This window comes from Oncorhynchus tshawytscha, linkage group LG07, assembly GCF_018296145.1.
Source record: "Oncorhynchus tshawytscha isolate Ot180627B linkage group LG07, Otsh_v2.0, whole genome shotgun sequence".
Classification (NCBI taxonomy): domain Eukaryota; kingdom Metazoa; phylum Chordata; class Actinopteri; order Salmoniformes; family Salmonidae; genus Oncorhynchus; species Oncorhynchus tshawytscha.
The window spans coordinates 46,871,537-46,899,291 of record NC_056435.1 but is presented as its reverse complement, the minus strand read 5'-3'; the positions used below and the strand labels follow the sequence as shown (position 1 = coordinate 46,899,291).

General features: G+C 44.2%; 1 protein-coding gene across 1 annotated transcript in view; it reads right to left on the bottom strand.

The window, feature by feature from the left end:
• The window catches only part of LOC112254655 (disco-interacting protein 2 homolog B-A), a 90,739-nt gene that overhangs the window by 46,894 nt on the left and 16,090 nt on the right, over positions 1–27,755 (bottom strand). The window contains exons 2-3 of the mRNA XM_042323716.1: positions 12,250–12,321; positions 2,098–2,277 (exon numbers count right to left, since the gene is read on the bottom strand). Coding sequence (XP_042179650.1) covers positions 2,098–2,277; positions 12,250–12,321 — 252 coding nt within the window. The remainder of the gene's footprint in view (positions 1–2,097; positions 2,278–12,249; positions 12,322–27,755) is intronic.

The window sequence follows — 27,755 nt, the reverse complement described above, 5'->3', positions numbered from 1 at the left end:
CGCTCCATTTCTATGTGATATTCCTCTGTTATCCAGTAATAAAACTGTGTTTTTCCTCAATACTCTTCAAACTCCTTCTCCATTATCCCTGCATCCTATTTGTTTCCACCTGACTACCAGCTACCACTCCCTTTCCCTCTTTCCCAATCCTTCTTCGCTTTGCCCCAAATCCAGTCGGACTTCCAGCAAGATCCCCAGAGATCCCTTCAGATATCAAATGGAACTTGAAGAAAACGTTCATGCAGTTCTCTCTATCTGGTCAGCCGTCCTATAGGATCCAATAGATCACACACAATGGTAGTCCTTCAGCCCCTCTGGCACATCAGACTGGCATTGATTTAGTGTGTGTGTGTCTCACGTGAGAGGCGAGACCAGTCTGATGCAGAGGCTGTCCAGACACGGAAGGGAGGAGAGGGAAGTGGAAGGAGAGAGAAACAGTAGAGCATGAAGCTGCCTAGAGGGAGGATACATTTACACTGTGTGCACCTCTAGTAACAGAAGGAGAGAGAGAGAAAAACAGAGAGAGATAGAGAGACAGAGGGCGAGAGAGAAAGAGAGAGAGCAAGAGAGAGCAAGAGAGAGCGAAAGAGAGAGCAAGAGAGAGCAAAAGAGAGAGCAAGAGAGAGCAAGAGAGAGCAAGAGAGAGCAAGAGAGCAAGAGAGAGAGAGAGCAAGAGAGAGAGAGAGAGAGAGAGAGAAAGAGAGAGCAAGAGAGAGAGAGAGAGCAAGAGAGAGCAAAAGAGAGAGCAAGAGAGAGCAAGAGAGAGAGAGAGAGCAAGAGAGAGCAAGAGAGCAAGAGAGAGCAAGAGAGAGCAAGAGAGCAAGAGAGAGAGAGAGCAAGAGAGAGAGAGAGAGAGAGAGAGAGAGAGAGAGCAAGAGAGAGAGCAAGAGAGAGCAAAAGAGAGAGCAAAAGAGAGAGCAAGAGAGAGCAAGAGAGAGCAAGAGAGAGCAAGAGAGCAAGAGAGAGCAAGAGAGAGAGAGAGAGAAAGAGAGAGCAAGAGAGCAAGAGAGAGAGAGAGAGCAAGAGAGAGCAAGAGAGAGCAAAGAGAGAGAGAGAGAGAGAGCAGAGAGAGAGCGAAAGAGAGAGCGAAAGAGAGAGCGAAAGAGAGAGAAAGAGAGAGCAAGAGAGAGCAAGAGAGAGCAAGAGAGAGAGAGAGAGAGAGAGAGAGAGAGAGAGAGCAAGAGAGAGCAAGAGAGAGCAAGAGAGAGAGAGAGAGAGAGAGATAGAGAGAGAGCAAGAGAGAGCGAAAGAGAGAGCGAAAGAGAGAGCGAAAGAGAGAGCAAGAGAGAGCAAGAGAGAGCAAGAGAGAGCAAGAGAGCAAGAGAGAGCAAGAGAGAGCAAGAGAGAGCAAGAGAGAGAGAGAGAGAGAGAGAGAGCAAGAGAGAGCGAAAGAGAGAGCAAAAGAGAGAGCAAAAAGAGAGAGAGAAAAGAGAGAGCAAGAGAGAGCAAGAGAGAGCAAGAGAGAGCAAGAGAGAGAGAGAGAGAGAGAGAGAGAGAGAGAGAGAGCAAGAGAGAGCAAGAGAGAGAGAGAGAGAGAGAAATCAGTTATTTTGTGTCTTTTCAACCATCTAAAGATCCATTCTAACAATCCTTCCCTGCAATCTTTAGAATCTACAATAGAATTCTATGGTTCTGAGTTCATCCATCCTGTTTAGTATTCCCCCTGCTCTCTCCACAGCCCAGCACATTGCCAAGCCGTGACATCCCTCCACACTCACAATGTGAGGGATCTGGAGTCCTGGGCTCCCCTGTAGAGGGGCTGCTGAACACTGTAAGAAGTATAGGGACTTTTCTTTCTCCACAACCCAACAGGACACACACACACACATGACCTCAGACAGTATTCACACTAACACACACGCTCAAAGCAGTGCTGCCCTTTTATTGGTATTTGAGACAATTATGGGATTACAAGATTCTGCTTCAAAACTATATTACTGGTTATATTGATCGAAATTAAAGAAAATACTGAGAGAATAGATAAAACCTAACATTAATGAAAAACTCAACATTATTGACTATGACTGGATTTCCTTAGGTGACTTTAAGTGTCGATTTAAAACGTAAACTTATGTAAGGATAGAAGTTGTTGCTCACCTGATCGGTAGCGGTCATCCCTGGTCCCTCCGCTGCGGTGAGGTCGTCGGGAGCGGCGATCACGGTAGCGAGAAGAGGAGCTGGGGGGAGGAGCCTGTGTGTGAGCGCTGACATGGGTGGAGCCAGAGGCGTTGCTAGGACCAGGAGCATGTGCGTCATAGGCAGGGGGGGGAGGTTCTACTGGGGAGCACAACAAAAATTAAGTAGATGATTAGGAGATCACAAGACAGTAAACAAAGTACATAGTATATAGAAGGTAATGTACCACAGAGTACATGTATAGAGATGTCCTTTCCATAGATGCAGACAGAAAGGGCTCAGATCTCTCCATGCTTTCAGTTCTTCCCTTGACCCTTAACCTGACTAGGGCTGTGGCTGTCATGAAAATTTGTCAGCTGGTGATTGTCAAGCAAATAACTGTCGGTCTCACGGTAATTGACCGTTAATTAACATAAACACATTTAGCATCTCTGGGCTTCGACACACAGCCTACAAGCCACTGATGCAGACCTTTGGAACATTTCCATTTTGAAAAGTCTAATAAATCCATGTTCTATAACCTACACCATCACAATACATCCATTATTTACTTTAGACTGGTCTAAAGAAACATGATATGAAGAAAATGTAGTCTATTTCAGAAGAACAGAATAGCATACTCTGAGTTGACTTAGGTTAGGCCCTGATGTGGCTATGCCATATGGCTGTGGGCTACACTAGTTCATTTAGCAGACAAGATTTGCTTAGAATTCCGTGGCATTATTTTATAGTATGAAGAATACAATTGAACATATCTGAATGAAACAGAAAGGATATTTTCTCCAAAACTATTTGAGGGAGTGCGTACATGCAGCTATTCTGTGTTGAGCGGTTAACAAAGAAGGTCCTCCTGTATGTTTAATTTAGAGTTATTTATGCAACTTTAGTTGTGATTAGGGTCGGAAACTTTCCGGTAAATTTCCGAGATTTTCCCGGAAATTTTCCATGGGAAGTTAAGCCCGGGAATTTGGGGAATTTTGCTTAAATTCATTAAAAAAAGTTAGCTTATGACAGTGAAACTTTTTTGTGGGATACACATAAGGCAATTCTAGCTCTTGTGGCATATTTTGGTTCAACTATCTCCAATTCAATGCATGCACAGTGCATTCTTCCATCACATGTGCAGTGCACTCTTCCATCACATGTTCAGCTGATTCTCAAGATCTTGCACACTAATGAGACGCTATTGAGCCCACACTACTACACTGTCTGAGCCAAGGACTACATGCTTTCTGGTAAGTTTTGATTATAATACTGGGTGGGGTGAATATATTTTATATGACATACATGATTTTTTGTTAACTAGTAAATAGTAGCCTACAGCAAAGTGTGTTTTTATCCTTTCTAACTTAACAATTTCTGCTAGTTAGATTTTGCTACCATGTGGGTTTTAGCTTGCTTGAGCCTGCTAACTGAGGGGTGTTAATTCACCTGTTTCCATACATGTTTCATTTTAAAACAATTATCTCACAAAGGAGTTGTTTAATCTAACTGCTTAACTATATCTGTACATGGAATTGTATTGTTTATTTTTATTAATTATTTTCCTAATCTTTACAGGAAAATGCCATGGGCAGTATCTGATGTGTGGAGACATTTCACTGCAGCTAATGTAGAAGGAAAAGCTGTGTACATTTGCAAATAGTGTGCCAAATCATATGTGAAGAATGCAACAAAGATGCAGAATCATCTGGCCAAGTGCATAAAGTTCCCTCAGCGCTCACAACCTCTGAGAAAAGTCCCTCTACTTCTATTCGAGGTGAAAATGATGAATCAGACAGCTTATCGATAACAACATCTAATGGTCCTTCTGGAATCAGAATTTTGTTTGACTCAATGGAGGAAAGTAGTCAGGGAAATGCTGATGAATGTCTTGCTTGAGCTGTGTACGCAACTGGTTCACCTCTGATACTCACAGGCAATGTGTATTGAAAGAGATTTCTGAATGTTCTTCGCTCAGCATACACCCCTCCAACCAGACATGCTGTATCTACTCATTTGCTGGATGTAGAATTCAACAGAGTTCAAGTGAAAGTCAAGCAAATCATAGAGAAAGCAGGCTGTATTGCAATCATCTATGATGGGTGGTTGAATGTTCGTGGGCAAGGAATAATTAACTACATCATCTCCACCCCACAACCAGTATTCTACAAGAGCCCAGACACAAGGGACAACAGACACACCGGTCTCTACATTGCAGATGAGCTGAAGGCAGTCATCAATGACCTTGGACCACAGAAGATATTTGCACTGGTGACAGACAATGCTGCGAACATGAAGGCTGCTTGGTCTAAAGTGGAGGAGTCCTACCCTCACATCACACCCATTGGCTGTGCTGCTCATGCATTGAATCATGGTACTGAAAACAATGGATACACTCTACAAGAGAGCCATGGAAATGGTTAGGTATATGAAGGGTCATCAAGTTATAGCAGCAATCTACCTCATCAAGCAAAGTGAGAAGAATAAAAGCACCACATTGAAGCTGCCAGCAACACCCGTTGGGAGGGTGTTGTCATCATGTTTGACAGTCTCCTGGAGGGGAAGGAGTCTCTCCAAGAAATGTCCATATCAAGAGGATCCTCCTGGAATGGATTTTGGGAGAGAGTGGTAAGCAGCCTGAAACTCCTGAAACCTATAGCAGTAGCCATTGCACGGATTGAGGAAGACAATGCCATCCTGTCTGATGTTCAGACTCTGCTTGCAGATGTAAGAGAAGAAATTTGTACTGCCCTGCCCACTCCACTGTTGATTTTTTAAAAATACATTAAAAGCGTGAAGACTTCAGCCTGAAGCCCATACAAGCCGCAGCGTACATATTGGTCCCCAAGTATGCTGACAAGAGCATCCTGTCTGGTGCAGAGATGAACAACGCCTATGGTCCCATCACTACCTTGTCTCGCCACATTGGCCTGGATGAGGGAAAGGTTCTTGGCAGTCTGGCGAAGTACACTTCCAAGCAAGGGCTTTGGGATGGAGATGCAATATGGCAGTCGTGCCAACATATCTCATCAGCCACCTGGTGGAAGGGACTTTGTGGATCTGAGGCGCTTTCCCCTGTTGCCTCCATCATCCTCCAAATCCCAACAACATCAGCCGCCTCAGCGCACAACTGGTCCTTGTTTGGGAACACACACACCAAAGCACGCAAGAGGCTGACCAATAAGAGTGTTGATAAATTTGTGGCCATCCGGGCTAATTTGAGGCTTTTTGAGCCTGACAATGAGCCATCCTCAACAAGGATGGACAGTGACAATGAAGATGAGGCCCCAGAGTCTGATGTTCAAGAGGTGAAAATTGAGGAGGTCCAGGGAGAAGACATTGAAGCCTGAGAGGAAGATAACTAAAGCTTTAGTTTCAAGACTATCATTTTACAGATGTATGTTGAAAAGGGTTTTGGAAGATGTGATGGATCACATCGTCATTTCCGGTCACAACTTGCAGACTTGTTTACGTGTTGCTGTGCGTTTTGTTGCCAACCTTACTTTGCAACCTGACAACTTTACGTTTTTATCTTTTTAATTACCGTTTATATTTTTAGTTTTTCCTTCACTCAACTTTTTTTCATTCAACTTTTTCACTCCGGACGCTTTATCTGGACATGGCTCGTCAGGACCTCCACCAGCTGAAGCTAAGTAGTAACATTAACATAATGGTTTCTGATTGCAGTCGCTGTACGATCACCTTATGGCGAGGATAGCTGTGCTGCAAGCCCAGCTTCAGACGCAATCGTTAGGCAAGGGTCATTTTAGTGTAGGAAAGGATGAAACAGCGTCTGTGCCACCAGTAAGTACAGATAGTAGTATAAATCCCCTCACACAGTTCCCGCAGCCTGACAACTTTCTCATGGCTTCTGGAGGGAAATGCTGTAGGAATGCTCAACCGGTGTCGCTCATTCAGCCGGTTTTCCCCATTAAGCAGCGAGTCGGAGTCTGAGGCCGAGCCTTTTCTTGTCTCTACTCCTCCCATTACGGGGTCTGAGATGCCGAAGCCTCCAACCATTAGCTCTGACAAATTGAAAACCCTAGTCATTGGCGACTCCATTACCCGCAGTATTAGACTTAAAAAGAATCATCCAGTGATCATACACTGTTTACCAGGGGGCAGGGCTACCGACGTTAACGCTAATCTGAAGATGGTGCTGGCTAAAGCTAAAACAGGTGAGTGTAGAGAGTATAGAGATATTGTTATCCACGTCGGCACCAACGATGTTAGGATGAAACAGTCAGAAGTCACCAAGTGCAACATAGCTTCAGCGATGTGTTGGCATCGAATAATTGTCTCTGGCCCCCTCCCAGTTAGGGGGAGTGATGAGCTCAACAGCAGTCTCACAACTCAATCGCTGGTTGAAAACTGTTTTCTGCCCCTCCAAAAAGACAGAATTTGTAGACAATTGGCCCTCTTTCTGGGACTCACCCACAAACAGGACCAAGCCTGGCCTGCTGAGGAGTGACGGACTCCATCCTAGCTGGAGGGGTGCTCTCATCTTATCTACCAACATAGACAGGGCTCTAACTCCTCTAGCTCCACAATGAAATTAGGTGCAGGCCAGGCAGCAGGCTGTTAGCCAGCCTGCCAGCTGACTGTGCTAGTGGAGTCTGCCACTAGCACAGCCAGTGTAGTCAGCTCAGCTATACCCATTGAGACCGTGTCTGCGCCTCGACCTAGGTTGGGCAAAACTAAACATGGCGGTGTTCGCCTTAGCAATCTCACTAGGATAAAGACCTCCTCCATTCCTGCCATTATTGAAAGAGATCGTGATACCTCACATCTCAAAATAGGGCTACTTAATGTTAGATCCCTCACTTCAAAGGCAGTTATAGTCAATGAACTAATCATTGATCATAATCTTGATGTGATTGGCCTGACTGAAACATGGCTTAAGCCTGAGGAATTTACTGTGTTAAATGAGGCCTCACCTCCTGGTTACACTAGTGACCATATCCCCCGTGCATCCCGCAAAGGTGGAGGTGTTGCTAACATTTACGATAGCAAATTTCAATTTACCAAAAAAAATGACATTTTCGTATTTTGAGCTTCCAGTCATAAAATCTATGCAGCCTACTCAATCACTTTTTATAGCTACTGTTTACCGGCCTCCTGGGCCATATACAGTGTTCCTCACTGAGTTACCTGAATTCCTATCGGACCTTGTAGTCATAGCAGATAATATTCAAATTTTTGGTGATTTTAATATTCACATGGAAAAGTCCACAGAACCAATCCAAAAGGCTTTCAGAGCAATCATCGATTCAGTGGGTTTTGTCCAACATGTCTCCGCACCTACTCACTGTCACAGTCATACTCTGGACCTAGTTTTGTCCCATGGAATAAATGTTGTGGATCTTAATGTTTTTCCTCATAAACCTGGACTATCGGACCACCATTTTATTACGTTTGCAATCGCAACAAATAATCTGCTCAGACCCCAACCAAGGAGCATCAAAAGTCATGCTATAACTTCTCAGACAACACAAAGATTCCTTGATGCCCTTCCAGACTCCCTCTGCCTACCCAAGGACGTCAGAAGACAAAAATCAGAAATAAATAAATAATAACCCTAACCACCTAACTGAGGAACTCAATTTAACCTTGCGCAATACCCTAGATGAGGTTGCACCCCTAAAAACTAAAAACATTTGTCATAAGAAACTAGCTCCCTGGTGTACAGAAAATACCCGAGCTCTGAAGCAAGCTTCCAGAAAATTGGAACGGAAATGGCGCCACACCAAACTGCAAGTCTTCCGACTAGCTTGGAAAGACAGTACCGTGCAGTATCGAAGAGACCTCACTGCTGCTCGATCATCCAATTTTTCCAAATTAATTGAGGTACATAAGAATAATCCTAAATTTATTTTTGATACTGTCGCAAAGCTAACTAAAAAGCAGCATTCCCCAAGAGAGGATGGCTTTCACTTAATACATGCAGTAATACATTCATGAACTTCTTTGAGGAAAAGATCATGATCATTAGAATGCAAATTACGGACTCCTCTTTAAATCTGCGTATTCCTCCAAAGCTCAGTTTTCCTGAGTCTGCACAACTTTGCCAGGTCCTAGGAACAAGGGAGATACTCAAGTGTTTTAGTACGATATCTCTTGACACAATGATGAAAATAATCATGGCCTCTAAACCTTCAAGCTGCACACTAGACCCTATTCAAACTAAACTACTGAAAGAGCTGCTTCCTGTGCTTGGCCCTCCTATGTTGAACATAATAAACGGCTCTCTATCCACTGGATGTGTACGAAACTCACTAAAGTGGCAGTAATAAAGCTTCTTGAAAACGCCAAACCTTGACCCAGAAAATATTAAAAACTAATCTGCCTGTATAGAATCTTCCATTCCTCTCCAAATTTTTTTTAAAGCTGTTGCACGGCAAATCACTGCCTTCCTAAAGACAAACAATGTATACGAAATGCTTCAGTCTGGTTTTAGACCCCATCATAGCACTGAGACTGCACTTGTGAAGGTGGTAAATTACTTTTTAATGGCGTCAGACCGAGGCTCTGCATCTGTCCTCATGCTCCTAGACCTTAGTGCTGCTTTTGATACCATCGATCACCACATTCTTTTGGAGAGATTGGAAACCCATATTGGTATACAAGGACAAGTTCTGGCCTGGTTTAGATCTTATCTGTCGGAAAGATATCAGTTTGTCTCTGTGAATGGTTTGTCCTCTGACAAATCAACTGTAACTTTTGGTGTTCCTCAAGGTTCCGTTTTAGGACCACTATTGTTTTCATTATATATTTTACCTCTTGGGGATGTTATTCGAAAACATAATGTTAACTTTCACTGCTATGCGGATGACACACAGCTGTACATTTCAATGAAACATGGTGAAGCCCCAAAATCGCCTTCGCTAGAAGCCTGTGTTTCAGACAGAAGGAAGTGGATGGCTGCAAACTTTTGGCTTTTAAACCCGGACAAAACAGAGATGCTTGTTTTAGGTCCCAAGAAACAAAGAGATCTTCTGTTGAATCTGACAATTAATCTTGATGGTTGTACAGTCGCCTCAAATAAAACTGTAAAGGACCTCGGCGTTACTCTGGACCCTAATCTCTCTTTTGACGAACATATCAAAACTGTTTCCAGGACAGCTTTTTTCCATCTACATAACATTTCAAAAATCAGAAACTTTCTGTCCAAAAATGATGCAGAAAAATGTATCTATGCTTTTGTTTCTTCTAGGTTAGACTACTGCAATGCTTTACTTTCCGGCTACCCGGATAAAGCACTAAATAAACTTCAGTTAGTGCTAAATTCGACTGCTAGAATCCTGACTAGAAACAAAAAATGTGATCATATTACTCCAGTGCTAGCCTCCCTACACTGGCTTCCTGTTAAGGCAAGGGCTGATTTCAAGGTTTTACTGCTGAACTTCAAAGCATTACATGGGTTTGCTCCTACCTATCTTTCTGATTTGGTCCTGCCGTACATACCTACACGCACGCTACGGTCACAACACGCAGGCCTCCTAATTGCCCCTAGCAAACAGCTGGAGGCAGGGCTTTCTCCTATAGAGCTCAATTTTTATGGAATCTTCTGCCTACCCATGTGAGAGTCGCAGACTCGGTCTCAACCTTTAAGTCTTTACTGAAGACTCATCTCTTCAGTGGGTCATATGATTGAGTGTAGTCTGGCACAGGAGTGTGAAGGTGAACGGAACCGCCCTTGCTGTCTCTGCCTGGCCGGTTCCCCTCTCTCCACTGGGATTCTCTGCCTCTAACCCTATTATAGGGGCTGAGTCACTGGCTTACTGGTGCTCTTTCATGCCGTCCCTAGGAGGGGTGCGTCACTTGAGTGGGTTGAGTCACTGACGTGATCTTCCTCTCTGGGTTGGCGCCCCCCCTTGGGTTGTGCCGTGTCGGAGATCTTTGTGGGCTATACTCGGCCTTGTCTCAGTATGGTAAGTTGGTGGTTGAAGATATCCCTCTAGTGGTGTGGGGGCTGTGCTTTGGCAAAGTGGGTGGGGTTATATCCTTCCTGTTTGGCCCTGTCCGGGGGTCTCATCGGATGGGGCCACAGTGTCTCCTGACCCCTCCTGTCTCAGCCTCCAGTATTTATGCTGCAGTAGTTTATGTGTCGGGGGGCTAGGGTCAGTTTGTTATATCTGGAGTACTTCTCCTGTCTTATCCGGTGTCCTGTGTGAATTTAAGTATGCTCTCTCTAATTCTCTCTTTCTTTCTCTCTGAGGACCTGAGCCCTAGGACCATGCCTCAGGACTACCTGGCATGATGACTCCTTGCTGTCCCCAGTCCACCTGGCCGTGCTGCTGCTCCAGTTTCAACTGTTCTGCCTGCGGCTATGGAACCCTGACCTTGTTCACCGGATGTGCTACCTGTCCCAGACTTACTGTTTTCAACTCTCTAGAGACAGCAGGAGCAGTAGAGATACTCTTAATGATCGGCTATGAAAAGCCAACTGACATTTACTCCTGAGGTGCTGACTTTCTGCACCCTCAACAACCACTGTGATTATTATTATTTTATCATGCTGGTCATTAATGAACATTTGAACATCTTGGCCATGTTCTGTTATAATCTCCACCTGGCACAGCCAGAAGAGGACTGGCCACCCCTCTTAGCCTGATTCCTCTCTAGGTTTCTTCCTAGGTTTTGGCCTTTCTAGGGAGTTTTTCCTAGCCACCGTGCTTCTACATCCGCATTGCTTGCTGTTTGGGGTTTTAGGCTGTGTTTCTGTACAGCACTTTGAGATATCAGCTATATACATTTGATTTGATATTGATTTATTTGGGGTCATTCAATATTCCCTTTCTTTTGTTGTTCCATGAAATCATCCCATGTGAAGAGTCAACTTATTGAATTAAAAGTTCAATTCGTAACTAAATTGTTTTGTTTATATTTCTATTGGAAGGATTTAATTATTTGCAATTATGTCTACTTATGATAATGTAAAAAGTTTATGTTTCTGTCTCCATATAACATGGTAAACATATCCAATGCAAAAGACATCTACATTTAAATGGTATTAATATTAATTCCCATATGTTCCAGTTAATTCCCACGGAAAGTTTCCACCTCTGAATTATCCCCAAAATGTGCAACCCTAGTGATACAAACGTTGGGCTATATGTTTTGATTTGGAATACATTCTAAGTCTGCATGATGTGACTCTAATGATGATTTGAAAAAAGTTGCATGAAAGGCATGAGCTCTGCTTTGTTTTTTTGCACAGGCTACACACACGTCATCAGTCTCTCATTCACAGTTTGAACGGGAACTTCAAATCAAATAAAATGTTATTGGTCACATACACATATTGAGCAATGTTATTGCAGGTCAGATGTTAGGTGACTAAGTCAGTTAGTGATGCTATGTTATGCTATTGCACACTCTCAAAAATAAATCATCCTATAATCTGATACAATCTTACAAAATGTCATTAGGTTCTATATGTGCTTTTACAACATACAGTATTTTCATAAAATGTATAACGATCTTTACAAAAGGGTTCCATCTAACCATAACAGATTATTATTCGATATTTATTTTCCTTTATTTAACTAGGCAAGTCAGTTAAGAACAAATTCTTATTTACAATGACGGCCTACCCCGGTCAAACCCGGACGAAGCTTGGCCAATTGTGTGCCGCCCTATGGGTCTCCCAATCACAGCCGGATGTGATACAGCCTGGATTCGAACCAGGGAATGTAGTGACATCTCTTTCACTGACCGCTGAGCCACTCAGGAGCCCTATGTCTTCAAGACATTGTAAACAAGGGAGCAGCTTTAGTCATTTCCAAGAATAGCTGATATTTGCATACAATCATTAGTGGGCTAAAGAGGGAAGTGGTGCCTGGCTGTCAGGAGAGGATAATGGTGTTTCTCTGAACTGGAGGAAAGTCTGGAAAAACTGTAGTGACTGGGGGTACCACTAAGAGGGAGCAGTGAGCACCAAACAGCTATGATTATGAACATCATGATGATTTTTGTAAATTAACTAAAACCAAACAAAAAGAGTAGTTGGATATGGTAGGTATGTTCTCATAGGCCGAAGGGGCACATGGATCCAATTCTAAAAGTAGGAAAAGAGAAAAGAGGGGAGATGTTGTATCCAGGATAGGAGGATAGGTCAATGTTTCTTACCTGGTGTTTGCATGAAGAAGGGAAGCAGAAGTTTAGTCTTTTTCTTCTCATATCCCTTCTGAGTGATATCACCTGAAAAAGAAGAGAGTAATGTTTACTATTGTGTTCAAACAATCACAACATGCAACACACACACACAATACTAGTTCCACAGACAGTACACATACATACAGTTCCTTCAGAAAGAATTCACGCTCCTTGACTTATTCCACATAGTGTGGTGTTACAAAGTGTAATTAAAATGAATGGCATTGGAAAACCTCCCTGGTATTTGTTGTTGAATTTGTGCTTGAAATTCACTACTTGACTGAGGGACCTTACAGATAATTGTATGTGTGAGGTAGAGATGAGGTAGTCGTTAACAAATCATGTTAAACACCATTTTTAAAATTATATTTCACCTTTATTTAACCAGGTAGGCTAGTTGAGAACAAGTTCTCATTTACAACTGCGACCTGGCCAAGATAAAGCAAAGCAGTTCGAGACATACAACAACACAGAGTTACACATGGGATAAACAAACATACAGTCAATAATACAGTAGAAAATGTCTATATACAGCATGTGCTAATGAGGTAGGATAAGAGAGGTAAGGCAATAAATAGGCCATGGTGGCACAGTAATTACAATATAGCAATTAAACACTGTAATGGTAGGATGTGCAGAAGATGAATGTGCAAGTTGAGATACTGTGGTGCAAAGGAGCAAGATACATAAATAAATAAATACAGTATGGGGATGAGGTAGATTGGATGGGCTATTTACAGATGAGCTATGTACAGGTGAAGTGATCTGTGAGCTGCTCTGACAGCTGGTGCTTAAATCTAGTGAGGGAGGTAAGAGTCTCCAGCTTCAGAGATTTTTGCAGTTCGTTCCAGTCTTTTGCAGCAGAGAACTGGAAGAATTGGCTTTGGGGATGACCAGTGAGATATACCTGCAGGAGCGCGTGCTACGGGTGGGTGCTGCTATGGTGACCAGTGAGATATACCTGCTGGAGCGCGTGCTACAGGTGGGTGCTGCTATGGTGACTAGTGAGATATACCTGCTGGAGCGCGTGCTATGGGTGGGTGCTGCTATGGTGACCAGTGAGCTGAGATAAGGCAGGGCTTTACCTAGCAGAGATTTGTAGATGACCTGGAGCCAGTGGGTTTGGCGACGAGTATGAAGCGAGGGCCAGCCAACGAGATCATACAGGTCGCAGTGGTGGGTAGTGTATGGGGCTTTGGTGACAAAACAGATGGCACTGTGATAGACTGCATCCAATTTGTTGAGTAGAGTGTTGGAGGCTATTTTGTAAATGACATCGCCGAAGTCGAGGATCGGTAGGAAGGTCAGTTTTATGAGGGTATGTTTGGCAGCATGAGTGAAGGATGCTTTGCTGCGAAATAGGAAGCCGATTCTAGATTTAATTTTGGATTGGAGATGTTTAATGTGAGTCTGGAAGGAGAGTTTACAGTCTAACCAGACACCTAGGTATTTGTAGTTGTCCACATATTCTAAGTCAGAACCGTCCAGAGTAGTGATGCTGGACGAGCGGGCAGGTGCGAGCAGCAATCGGTTGAAGAGCATGCATTTAGTTTTGCTTGCATTTAAGAGCAGTTGGAGGCCACGGAAGGAGAGTTGTATGGCATTGAAGCTCATCTGGAGGTTAGTTAACACAGTGTCCAACGAAGGGCCAGAAGTATACAGAATGGTGTCGTCTGCATAGAGGTGAATCAGATAATCACCAGCAGAAAGAACATCATTGATGTTTACAGAGAAGAGAGTCGGCCTGAGAATTGAACCCTGTGGCACCCCCATAGACTGCCAGAGGTCCGGACAACAGGCCCTCCGATTTGACACACTGTAGGGGTCCAGATTACTGCACACAGTGAGTCCATACAGCGTATTATCTGACTTGTTAAGCACATTTTTACTCCTGCACTTATTTAGGCTTGCCATAACAAAGGGGTTGAAGACATTTCAGATGTTCATTTTTTATTAATATTCAAAACATAATTCCTCTTTGACATTATGGGTTATTGTGTGTCGATCAGTGACACAAAATACAAACTTAATCCATTTTAAATTCTGGCTGTAACACAAGAAAATGTGGAAAAATTCAAGGGGTCTGAACACTTTCTGAAGACACTGTAGGTTACTATGTGCACCAAACCTACAGTGGAAAAATAGAGTCATTTGAACAAAAATGACACAATTGTAACCACTTCTTTCCAAACAACAGTGTGTTCTTTATTTAAAATGGCTACACTGGAGAAACTGTGTGTCGGCTATGTGTTCATACTGTAGCACGCACGCACCGCACGCACGCACGCACTTTTAGGATTAGTGGTTTTCTTTTCTTGTCTGAATTCTTCACATCTCAAAATCTGTTTGGGAAAAATATCTACAATATTTATACTTTAAGGCACTTTGTTGGCAGTTCTTTACCCACTTTTTTTCCCCGACTCTCATTATCTGTGGATTACATGAAAATAATTCCAATTCAGATTTTATTATGTAAGAATATTTGTTAACCATATTTTCAAATAGCACCTGACAAATCGGGCAAACCCATAAACCCTGGAAGTAATGGTAAAGGCAAACCCATAAACCCTGGAAGTAATGGTAAAGGCAAACCCATAAACCCTGGAAGTAATCTAAAGGCAAACCCATAAATTCTGGAAGTAATCTAAAGGCAAACCCATAAACCCTGGAAGTAATGGTAAAGGCAAACCCATAAACTCTGGAAGTAATCTAAAGGCAAACCCATAAACCCTGGAAGTAATGGTAAAGGCAAACCCATAAACCCTGGAAGTAATGGTAAAGGCAAACCCATAAACCCTGGAAGTAATGGTAAAGGCAAACCCATAAACCCTGGAAGTAATGGTAAAGGCAAACCCATAAACTCTGGAAGTAATCTAAAGGCAAACCCATAAACCCTGGAAGTAATGGTAAAGGCAAACCCATAAACCCTGGAAGTAATGGTAAAGGCAAACCCATAAACCCTGGAAGTAATCTAAAGGCAAACCCATAAACCCTGGAAGTAATGGTAAAGGCAAACCCATAAACCCTGGAAGTAATGGTAAAGGCAAACCCATAAACCCTGGAAGTAATGGTAAAGGCAAACCCATAAACCCTGGAAGTAATGGTAAAGGCAAACCCATAAACCCTGGAAGTAATCTAAAGGCAAACCCATAAACCCTGGAAGTAATGGTAAAGGCAAACCCATAAACCCTGGAAGTAATGGTAAAGGCAAACCCATAAACCCTGGAAGTAATGGTAAAGGCAAACCCATACACCCTGGAAGTAATCTAAAGGCAAACCCATAAACCCTGGAAGTAATCTAAAGGCAAACCCATAAACCCTGGAAGTAATGGTAAAGGCAAATGGGGTAAGAAACCTAATTGAACTGCCTGTAGTTGGATTCCCAATTCCCACATCAGACTTTAGCAACCCTGGTAATGACCCTCTATGCTCAACAAGGTGTGGTGTATTACCCATCTGTTCAAACACAGGCCTTTTATAAGTCACTTCCATTTGAGAGAGAGGGGGGACAGAGATTAAGCAAATGAAATGAGGAATGAAAAGGGGGAAAGGGAAGAACAACAGAGAGGACCAGAAAACAGTGATAGATTAAAGTAGCTAGCTACTAGTGTTAAGCGGCAGTGGTCTGACAGAGAGAAGGACGGATGGAAAGACATGAGCTGGATGATGAGTGTTGGTGTCACTCCAGTGACAGGATGAGAGGAGGAAGTAGAGGGAGAGAGAGGACTAAATATGGAGACCCATGGATGCCAGTGTAGGATGGTATGAATCAGAGATATACACAGAGAGTGAGGGGGAGGACAGAAGAGGAGAAGAGAGGAGAGATGGGAGAGGAAGAAAATGGAGGAGGAGAAAGAGTGAATGGGACTTAGGGGAGGAAAGGATGGGTACACAGAGGTGGATGAATATAGAGGTGGGGTGATGGCAGGTTATAGTGAACATGTCTATTGTGTGTCAGTCAGCACTCTACTTTCTCATTTTATCTTTTTCTCACTCTCTCCCTCTCTTCCAACTTGCCTGACTGAGTTCTCTGCCTGAGAATCTGGCCTTGAAGCAGAGCAGCCTCTCTGCCAACCGCCTCCGTAGGCACTGCTGCCACACACGCACGCACGCACACACACACTCTCCCACGCATACACAATCCATCTGGAGTGCATTCACCTCGTTATCCCCCTGTTGAACACAGATGATAAATATGCCCCTCCTCAAGCACTCTGTTCTACCTCCTCCCCCACCTCCCTCCCCCCCTGTGAACAGCTGTTGAACGAACCCCTGACTGCCCTGCAGAGTCTGAGATAACATTTCAATAATGTTTCAATAAAGGCTGAGGGTTTCCGTTATTTTACGGTTAGCTGAGATTACAATTCAATAACACTTCGATAAGGGCTGAGGGTTGAGAGTGTCTGACGGTTCACCTAATCTGAACGGGTGATCTCTTTATCTGAGGCCAGAAATGAGATTCCTTCTGGGTAGTATCATCTCGAAGAGCTCTCAGCAGGCAGTGGACCTAAACCCAGATTACAGATTAGAAACCTGGCTGAGGAAAAGGCAGGAAATGCCAAGGTGAGTTTTAGATGTTCCAGTGGTCTCCTTCTATAGGGATTCTAAAGGGCTTCTCCCTGAACAGACACAGTCCATAATATACACATAGGGATTCAGTATACAAATACGTACTCTAGCCTACACAGAGACACAGTTCAATAGGTCTATTTTATTTAGATGCACATTGAAGCAGAGTAAATTACCCAAATGTAGGTGTAACCGATGTGAAATGGCTAGCCGGTGTAACCGATGTGAAATGGCTAGCCGGTGTAACCGATGTGAAATGGCTAGCCGGTGTAACCGATGTGAAATGGCTAGCCGGTGTAACCGATGTGAAATGGCTAGCCGGTGTAACCGATGTGAAAGGGCTAGCCGGTGTAACCGATGTGAAAGGGCTAGCCGGTGTAACCGATGTGAAAGGGCTAGCCGGTGTAACCGATGTGAAAGGGCTAGCCGGTGTAACCGATGTGAAAGGGCTAGCCGGTGTAACCGATGTGAAAGGGCTAGCCGGTGTAACCGATGTGAAAGGGCTAGCCGATGTAACCGATGTGAAAGGGCTAGCCGATGTAACCGATGTGAAAGGGCTAGCCGATGTAACCGATGTGAAAGGGCTAGCCGATGTAACCGATGTGAAAGGGCTAGCCGATGTAACCGATGTGAAATGGCTAGCCGATGTAACCTATGTGAAAGGGCTAGCCGATGTAACCGATGTGAAAGGGCTAGCCGATGTAACCGATGTGAAAGGGCTAGCCGATGTAACCGATGTGAAAGGGCTAGCCGGTGTAACCGATGTGAAAGGGCTAGCCGATGTAACCGATGTGAAAGGGCTAGCCGATGTAACCGATGTGAAAGGGCTAGCCGATGTAACCGATGTGAAAGGGCTAGCCGATGTAACCGATGTGAAAGGGCTAGCCGATGTAACCGATGTGAAAGGGCTCGCCGATGTAACCGATGTGAAAGGGCTCGCCGGTGTAACCGATGTGAAAGGGCTAGCCGGTGTAACCGATGTGAAAGGGCTAGCCGGTGTAACCGATGTGAAAGGGCTAGCCGGTGTAACCGATGTGAAAGGGCTAGCCGGTGTAACCGATGTGAAAGGGCTAGCCGATGTAACCGATGTGAAAGGGCTCGCCGATGTAACCGATGTGAAAGGGCTCGCCGGTGTAACCGATGTGAAATGGCTCGCCGATGTAACCGATGTGAAAGGGCTAGCCGATGTAACCGATGTGAAAGGGCTCGCCGGTGTAACCGATGTGAAAGGGCTCGCCGATGTAACCGATGTGAAAGGGCTCGCCGGTGTAACCGATGTGAAATGGCTCGCCCGATGTAACCGATGTGAAAGGGCTAGCCGTTGTAACCGATGTGAAATGGCTCGCCCGATGTAACCGATGTGAAATGGCTAGCCGTTGTAACCGATGTGAAATGGCTCGCCGATGTAACCGATGTGAAATGGCTCGCCCGATGTAACCGATGTGAAATGGCTAGCCGGTGTAACCCGATGTGAAAGGGCTAGCCGATGTAACCGATGTGAAATGGCTAGCCGATGTAACCGATGTGAAAGGGCTCGCCGATGTAACCGATGTGAAATGGCTAGCCGGTGTAACCGATGTGAAAGGGCTAGCCGATGTAACCGATGTGAAAGGGCTCGCCGATGTAACCGATGTGAAAGGGCTAGCCGATGTAACCGATGTGAAATGGCTAGCCGGTGTAACCGATGTGAAAGGGCTCGCCGATGTAACCGATGTGAAATGGCTAGCCGGTGTAACCGATGTGAAAGGGCTAGCCGATGTAACCGATGTGAAAGGGCTCGCCGATGTAACCGATGTGAAAGGGCTAGCCGGTGTAACCGATGTGAAAGGGCTAGCCGGTGTAACCGATGTGAAAGGGCTAGCCGGTGTAACCGATGTGAAAGGGCTAGCCGGTGTAACCGATGTGAAAGGGCTAGCCGATGTAACCGATGTGAAAGGGCTCGCCGATGTAACCGATGTGAAAGGGCTCGCCGGTGTAACCGATGTGAAATGGCTCGCCGATGTAACCGATGTGAAAGGGCTAGCCGATGTAACCGATGTGAAAGGGCTCGCCCGGTGTAACCGATGTGAAAGGGCTCGCCCGATGTAACCGATGTGAAAGGGCTCGCCGGTGTAACCGATGTGAAATGGCTCGCCGATGTAACCGATGTGAAATGGCTAGCCGTTGTAACCGATGTGAAATGGCTCGCCCGATGTAACCGATGTGAAATGGCTCGCCCGATGTAACCGATGTGAAATGGCTAGCCGATGTAACCTATGTGAAAGGGCTAGCCGGTGTAACCGATGTGAAAGGGCTAGCCGGTGTAACCGATGTGAAAGGGCTAGCCGGTGTAACCGATGTGAAAGGGCTAGCCGATGTAACCGATGTGAAAGGGCTAGCCGGTGTAACCGATGTGAAAGGGCTAGCCGATGTAACCTATGTGAAATGGGTGCGCGCTAATAGCGTTTCAATCGGTGACGTCACTCGCTCTGAGACTTTTAAGTAGTTGTTCCCCTTGCTCTGCAAGGGCGGTGGCGTTTGTGGAGCGATGGGCAACGATGTTGAGGCTGGCTGTTGCTGATGTGTGCAGAGGGTCCCTGGTTTGAGCCCAGGTAGGGGCGAGGAGAGGGACGGAAGCTATACTGTTACATAGGGATGCATCAACATGGACAGACAGTGGTACATGGTAACATGTTTCTACTTGATCACACAGCCAGTTCCTAAAGAAGAGCCAGTGTCATGGTTTCCCCGGCAGCTAAAGCCACGTTGGTCTCTCTTGAGTCCAGACAACACGACTGTTGAAGATTTAAGCTGGAATTCAACTGAAAATTCTAAATCAATATTGACGCAGTGTCTTTAAATCCAAACTACTTCTGTGAACACACACTTCTTATTCTGGAAGCATCTACCTGGTAGTAGGTTTTACAGTGGCCAAAACCATTCTGTGATGTTATTTGACCATAAGGAAAATAGTTTATATATAAATACAGCAATGCAGGTTTGATTGACGTCTAAAGCTTGGATTGAATCGGTACAGATATCCATCCAGGACATGCTACTGTGCTTTTCAAACACACCTTAGACAGCGCAATAAGATAAAACATTATCTGCAACGATTGAATTCCAGCCCAAGTCTGTTGGTTTGCTTGGTGTCTGATATCCCAACAGCTGGTACCATTCTGGTCTCTCTCTATAGACAACACGGGTGTTAATGAAGACTTATGCTTCTTCTGCCTGGGGGGGGATTAGATGTTTTATTCTAGGGGGGAGAGATCAAAGCATCTCCCCCTCTTCACTCCCCCCTTCCACACACGACACACACACTTGAATTGCATTGAGACTGTTCACTCTGTCTGCATAGCAATTAGCTAGCTCCTTCCTGTCTCTTCCTTTTCCTATTGTACTGTATCTCACTGTTTCACGGCAATACTGAGACATATCGAAACATATGCTGTTTGATAATATACACTTATGACACAGGGCACGCACACACACACAAAAACAGAAACATACACACACATGGAAAAAACAGAGAGAGAGGATGAGGACGGGGATTCCCAGTCTATATCACTCACCATAATATACTGAACAAAAACATAAACTCAACATGTAAAGTATCGGTCCCATGTTTCATGAGCTGAAATAAAAGATCTCAGAAATGTTCCATACACACAAAAAAAGCATATTTCTCTTCCAATTGACAGGTGTAGAATATTGACCATCCAATTGACAGGTGTAGAATATCAAGGAGCTATGCTGGGGACAATAAAAGGCCACTCTAAAATGTGCAGTTTGTCACCCAACACAATGCCACAGATGGCTCAAGTTGAGGCATTTCTGTCTGTAATAAAGCCCTTTTGTGGGGGAAAACTAATTCCGATTGGCAGGGCCCGGCTCCCAGGCCCACCCATGGCTGCGCCCGGCTCCCAGGCCCACCCATGGCTGCGCCCGGCTCCCAGGCCCACCCATGGCTGCCCCCTGCCCGGCGATGTGAAATCCATATATTAGGGCCTAATGAATTTATTTAAATTGTCTGACTTCCTTCCATGAACTGTAACACAGTAAAATCTTTGAAATTATTGCATGTTGAATATATATTTTTGTTCAGTAAACTACATCCATTTGTTTTGAGTTTTGTTGGAAGAGAAGGATTGAGGTCTTGTAAACATTTAAATATAAATAGCATACACATGTAGACACTAGACAACACTTTCACTGTATATTGACAACACACCCACATAACTTCCATACAATTTCCTTTACAATTGAACAAAATCTAATAACATCAATGTATTATAAAGAGAGAGGAAGAATGCGATACAATAGCAAGTATACCGGAAATCATGTCACAGCAGACAGAGGCTTGATCTCTCATATGACCGCAGACAAGTAATGATGAGTAGGAACCTGGACACAAGATGGCATACAGTGCCTTTGGAAAGTATTCAGACCCCTTGACTTTTTCCACATTTTGTTACGTGACAGCCTCATACTAACATAAATTAAAAATATTTTTCCCCCCTCTTCAACCTACACAGAATAATATCCCATAATGACAAAGCAAAAAAAAGGTTTAGACATTTTTGCAAATGTATAATAAAAAAATGGAAAAGTTAATATCACATTTACATAAGTATTCACAACCTTTACTCAGTACTTTGTAAAAGCACATTTGGAAGAGATTGCAGCCGAGTCTTCTTGGGTGTGATGCTATAAGATTGGCACACCTGTATTTGGGGAGTTTCTGCCATTCTTCTCTGCAGATCCTCTCAAGGTCTGTCAGGTTGGATGGGGAGTGTTGCTGCCCAGCTATTTTCAGGTCTCACCAGAGCTGTTCGTTCGGGTTCATGTCCGGGCTCTGGCTGGGCCACTCAAGGACATTCAGAGACTTGTCCCGAAGCCACTCCTGTGTTGTCTTGGCTGTGTGCATAGGGTCGTTGCCCTGTTGGAAGGTAAACCTTCTTCCCAGTCTGAGGTCCAGAGAGCTCTGGAGCAGGTTTTCATCAAGGATCTCTCTGTACTTTGCTCCATTCATCTTTGCCTCAATCCTGACTAGTCTTCCAGTCCTTGCCGATGAAAAACATCCCCACAGCATGATGCTACCACCACCATGCTTCACCGTACCGATGGTGCCAGGTTTCCTCGAGATGTAACGCTTGGTTTTCAGGCCAATCTTGGATTCATCAGAGCACAGATTCTTGTTTTCATGGGCTGAGAGTCTTTAGGTGCCTTTTGGCAAACACCAAGCGGGCTGTCATGGGCTGTCATGTGCCCAGGAGTGGCTTTACTGAGGAGTGGCTTCTGTCTGGCCACTCTACCATAAATTGGTGGAGTGCTGCAGAGATGGTTGTCCTTCTGGAAGGTTCTCCCATCTCCACAGAGGAACCCTGGAGCTCCTGTCTGAGTTACAATCGGGTTCTTGGTCACCTCCCTGACCAAGGCCCTTCTCCCCCTATTGCTCAGTTTGGCCGGGCGGCCAGCTCTAGGAAGAGTCTTGGTGGTTCCAAACTTCTTCTGTTTAAGAATGATGGAGAAAACTGTGTTCTTGGGGACCTTCAATGCAGCAGACACTTATTGCTACCCTTCCCCAGATCTGTGCCTTGACCAAATCCTGTCTCGGAACTCCACGAACAATTCCTTCGACCTCATGGCTTGGTTTTTGCTTTGAGCCAATCAGTTGTGTTGTGATCAGGTAGGGGTGGTATATGGAACATAGCCCTATTTGGTAAAGGACCGTCCATATTATGGCAAGAACAGCTCAAATAAGCAAAGAGAAATGATAGTTCATCATTACTTTAAGACATGAAGGTCAGTCCATCTGGAAAATTTAAAGTACTTTGAAAGTTTCCTCAAGTGCAGTCACAAAAACCATCAAGCGATATAATGAAACTGGCTCTCATGAGGACCGCCACAGGAAAGGAAAACCCAGAGTTACCTCTGGTGCAGAGGATACGTTCATTAGAGTTATCAGCCTCAGAAATTGCAGCTCAAATAAATTCTTCACAGAGTTCAAGTAACAGACACATCCCAACATCAACCATTCAGAGGAGACTATGTGAATCAGGCCTTCATGGTCAAATTGCTGCAAAGAAACCACTACTAAAGGATACCAATATGAAGAAGAGACTTGCTTGGGCCAAGAAATACGAGCAATGGACATTATACTGGGGGAAATCTGTCCATTGTTCTGATGAGTCCAAATTTTAGATTTTTGGTTCCAACCACCTTGTCTTTGTAGGTGAACGGATGATCGCCGCATGTGTGGTTCCCACCGTGAAGAGATGGTGTGATTGTGTGGGGGTGCTTTGCTGGTTACACTGTCTGTGATTTATTTAGAATTCAAGGCACACTTAACCAGCATGTCTACCACAGCATTCTGCAGCGATATGCCATCTCTGTTTCATGCTTAGTGGGACTATCATTTGTTTTTCAACAGGACAATGACCCAACACATCTCCAGGCTGTGTAAGGGCTATTTGACCAAGAAGGAGAGTGATGAAGTGCTGCATCATATGACCTGGCCTCCACAATCACCCGATCTCAACCCAATTGAGATGGTTTGGGATGAGTTGGACCACAGAGTGAAGGAAAAACAGCCAACAAGTGCTCAGCATATGTGGGAACTCCTTCATGACTGTTGGAAAAGCATTCCAGGTGAAGCTGGTTGATAGAATGCCAAGAGTGTTTAAAGCTGTCATCAAGGCAAAGGGTGGCTACTTTGAAGAATCTCAAATATAAAATATATCTTGATATGTTCAACACTTTTTTGGTTCCTACATGATTCCATATGCGTTATGTCATACCTTTGATGTCTTCACTATTAATATACAATGTAGAAAATATTAAAACATAAAGAGAAACGCTTGAATGAGTAGGTGTTTCCAAACTTTTGACTGGTACTGTACGTAAATAAGGTACAGTTGAAGTCGGAAGTTAACATACACCTTAGCCAAATACAGTTAAACGCAGTGTTTCACAATTCCTGGCATTTAATCCTGGTAAAATTTCCCTGTCTTAGGTCAGTTAGGATAACCACTTTATTTTAAGAATGTGAAATGTCAGAATAATAGTGAATGATTTATTTCAGCTTTTATTTCTTTCATCACATTCCCAGTGGGTCAGAAGTTTACATACACTCAAATAATATTTGGTAGCATTGCTTTAAATTGTTTAACTTGGGTCAAACGTTTCAGGTAGCCTTCCACAAACTTCTCACAATAAGTTGTGGGAATTTTGGCCCATTCCTCCTTACAGAGCTGGTGTAACAGAGTCAGGTTTGTAGGCATCCTTGCTCGCACACGCTTTTTCAGTTCTGCCCACAAATGTTCTATGGGAATGAGGTCAGGGCTTTGTGATGACCACTCCAACACCTTGACTTTGTTGTCCTTAAGCCATTTTGCCACAACTTTGGAAGTATGCTTCGGGTCACTGTCCATTTGGAAAACCCATTTGCGACCAACCTTTAACTTCCTGACTGATGTCTTGAGATGTTGCTTCAATATATCCACATGATTTTCTTTCCTCATGATGCCATCTATTTTGTGAAGTGCACCAGTCCCTTCTGCAGCAAAGCACCCCCACAACATGATACTGCCACCCCCGTGATTCACGGTTGGGATGGTGTTCTTCGGCTTGCAAGCTTCCCCATTTTCCTCCAGATATAACGATGGTCATTATGGCCAAACAGTTCTATTTTTGTTTCATCAGACCAGAGGATATTTCTCCAAAAACTACGATATTGTCCCCATGTGCAGTTGCAAACCTTAGTCTGGAAGTGGCTTCTTCCTTGCTGAGCGGCCTTTCAGGTTATGTCGATATAGGACTCGATTTACTGTAGATATAAATACTTTTGTACCTGTTTCCTCCAGCATCTTCACAAGCTCCTTTGCTGTTGTTCTGGGATTGATTTGCACTTTTCGCAACAAAGTACGTTCATCTTAAGGAGACAGAACACGTCTCCTTCCTGAGCGGTATGACGGCTGCGTGGTCCCATGGTGTTTATACTTGCGCACTATTGTTTGTACAGATGAACGTGGTACGTTCAGGCATTTTGGAAATTGCTCCCAAGGATGAACCAGACTTGTGGAGGTTTACAATTTTTTTTCTGAGGTCTTGGCTGATTTCTTTTGATTTTCCCAAAATGTCAAGCAAAGAGGCAGTGAGTTTGAAGGTAGGCCTTGAAATACATCCACAGGTACACCTCCAATTGACTCAGATTATGTCAATTAGCCTGTCAGAAGCTTCTAAAGCCATGACATAATTTTCTGAAATTTTCCAAGTTGTTTAAAGGCACAGTCAACTTAGTGTATGTAAACTTCTGACCCACTGGAATTGTGATGCAGTGAATTATAAGTGAAATAATCTGTCTGTAAACAATTGTTGGAAAAACTACTTGTGTCATGCACAAAGTAGATGTCCTAACTGACTTGCCAAAACTATAGTTTGTCAACCTAAGTGTATGGAAACTTACAGCTTCAACTGGTTTCTATTTTTAATACATTTGCAAAAAAGTCTAAAAACCTGTTTCGCTTCATCATTATGTGGTATTGTGTGTAGATTGCTGAGGATTTTTTAAATATCTATTTTAGAATAAGGCTGTAACGTAACAAAATGTGGAAAAAGTCCAAGGGTTTGAATACTTTCCAAAGCCACCGTATGGTCCTCCCACTCCCCCTCCACAGCACCCTACATTCACTGACGTGTGTTCTGTGGAGTGAAGGGAAGAAAAACATCTATACAGTTACATATTATTTTTGACGATATATCGTATTGTTTTGTCAATTTCGCAATATGTTTGGAACATCAAATCGCAAGAAAATCACAATATTGAATCGCAATATGGAATGGTAATAGATATCGTATCGGCACCAAAGTATCGTGAAAATATTGTATTGTGAGGTCTCTGGCAATTCCCAGCCCTTGTTTTGTGTGTGTATGTGTGTTCCGCCACGCTATCTAAGGCTGATGGACACACTCCATAAGGTGATTAAAGATAGCATGTTCAAAATTACGATGTTTCATATAGTTCCAAGACGTAATAACTTTTAGGGTATCTTTCACCAAGATTAGGCTATAGTTGGTATGTTGCACAACGTCTGGTGGTGGGTCTGGGAGAGCTAATGGAACGTTTGTGAATCACAGCCAAACAGCCCTTACCAAGGAGCCAGCGTGTTTCTATCTGTCTAACAAACATCCTAGTAAAACCTCCCCTAGGGTTTCCCCTACCAGCAACCAACCAGCCCACTCCTGCCAGAAGATATCCCCCTTCAACACACACGCACACACACAGTATTGCCACCCATCTGTCTCACTAACTTACAGCTTCCCAGTGACAGCATGTAGTTAGGCTAGCCTGTTTATCAAGAACTTACTCCACTTTACTAAATCAAAGAAAAACCTGTTTTCAAGGAACTGTTAGCAGTTGAAGTTACTCTTCAATAACACAGACCCCAAAGCAAATCAGGGGGAGAAAAATAGGTTTATTCAAAGAGGACAAATCATAGATGTTATGTTGAGAGGTAGATGTTCATTCTCCCCTGTTCTCAGTGATTCTCTCCCCAGAACAAAGTGACAGGATGTAATTTATAACCCAACCATAGCCTATGGTTGACCAATTAGAATACCTTGCAATAAAACTGTCCCAATGGCCAAATAACAAGTATCCTATTTCAGGCTCAATGTATAGACAAATTCCTCCCATGTCTCTGACCCATTGATCATTCATTCCCTATTACAGAAAAAAACATTATTTCAATTGATTGTTAATTCACTCTTGACTTTTAGCCCTCTGCGTTGTGTATTTATCTTCAAAATATTCTTACAGAATCAACCAACCACTTCCCTACGGATCCTTCCTCCCCTGTTCTATTCGACTCTACTCTGCCAAAAGATACCCCACATACATCACCCTCCATTGAGCCAACCACACCTCTGTCTGACCTCCTGCTCCTCAACCCTCTCCCCCAACAGGCCTCTGTCTGTCTGTCTGTCCTGACCCCTAATCTGCTATGACTCACTCTCAACTGTGTTTTAAAGATTTATTTTCCTCTCTCTCCCCATACACACACTGGTTTCCTGTCTCTGAGGATGATGTCATGTTCTCCAGTGCTCAATCTTCTGTCCTTTGACATCGTTTCCTGTAGAGCTGTGAGAGTAACACGCACACGCGCACACACAGACTCAGGAGCAAACATAGGATATGCACAATTGCACAAAAAGTACTCATTGACAAATCACTATCCTCAGCAACAAAGAATCCTGAGCAAACACACAGAAACACAAACAGCAATGCTTGACTCTCTGTTTTGATTCACCACTCCTTTTTCCTTTGAGGTTTCTGTCTCTAGAGGAAGTGCTTCCCTCAGTAACAGCAGCAGGGTGTGTCCACACAGGTAAAGACAGGTGACTCGTGTTACACACTACACACACTAATGACACACTGCTCCTGGGTGGGGGAAAAAACATTCACACACGCACACACATTGTCGGGGAGTTCATGAACAAAGAAATGGTTTCATGCTGCCATTGACCTAACAGCAAGACAGTGTATACAGGGAAGTGGGAGCAGACTGACACTGCAGTAAAAAAGGTGAATTACCCCACCCCCCTTCCTCCCCCTCTCCCGCCACTCCTCCTCCTCCTCTCTCCCTCCACTCCTCCTCCTCCTCCTCTCTCCCTCCACTCCTCCTCCTCTCTCCCTCCCTCTCTCCTCTCCTCTCTCCTCTCTCCCTCTCTCCTCTCTCCCTCTCCTCTCTCCTCTCTCCTCTCTCCTCTCTCCCTCTCCTCTCTCCCTCTCCTCTCTCCCTCTCCTCTCTCCCTCTCCTCTCTCCCTCTCCTCTCTCCCTCAGTCAGTGGAAGACAACAGTGGTAGGCGAGGCCCAACTGACTCATAGCACCTGTGTTACAGAGGCTCCTGTCCTGCTCCTCTTACT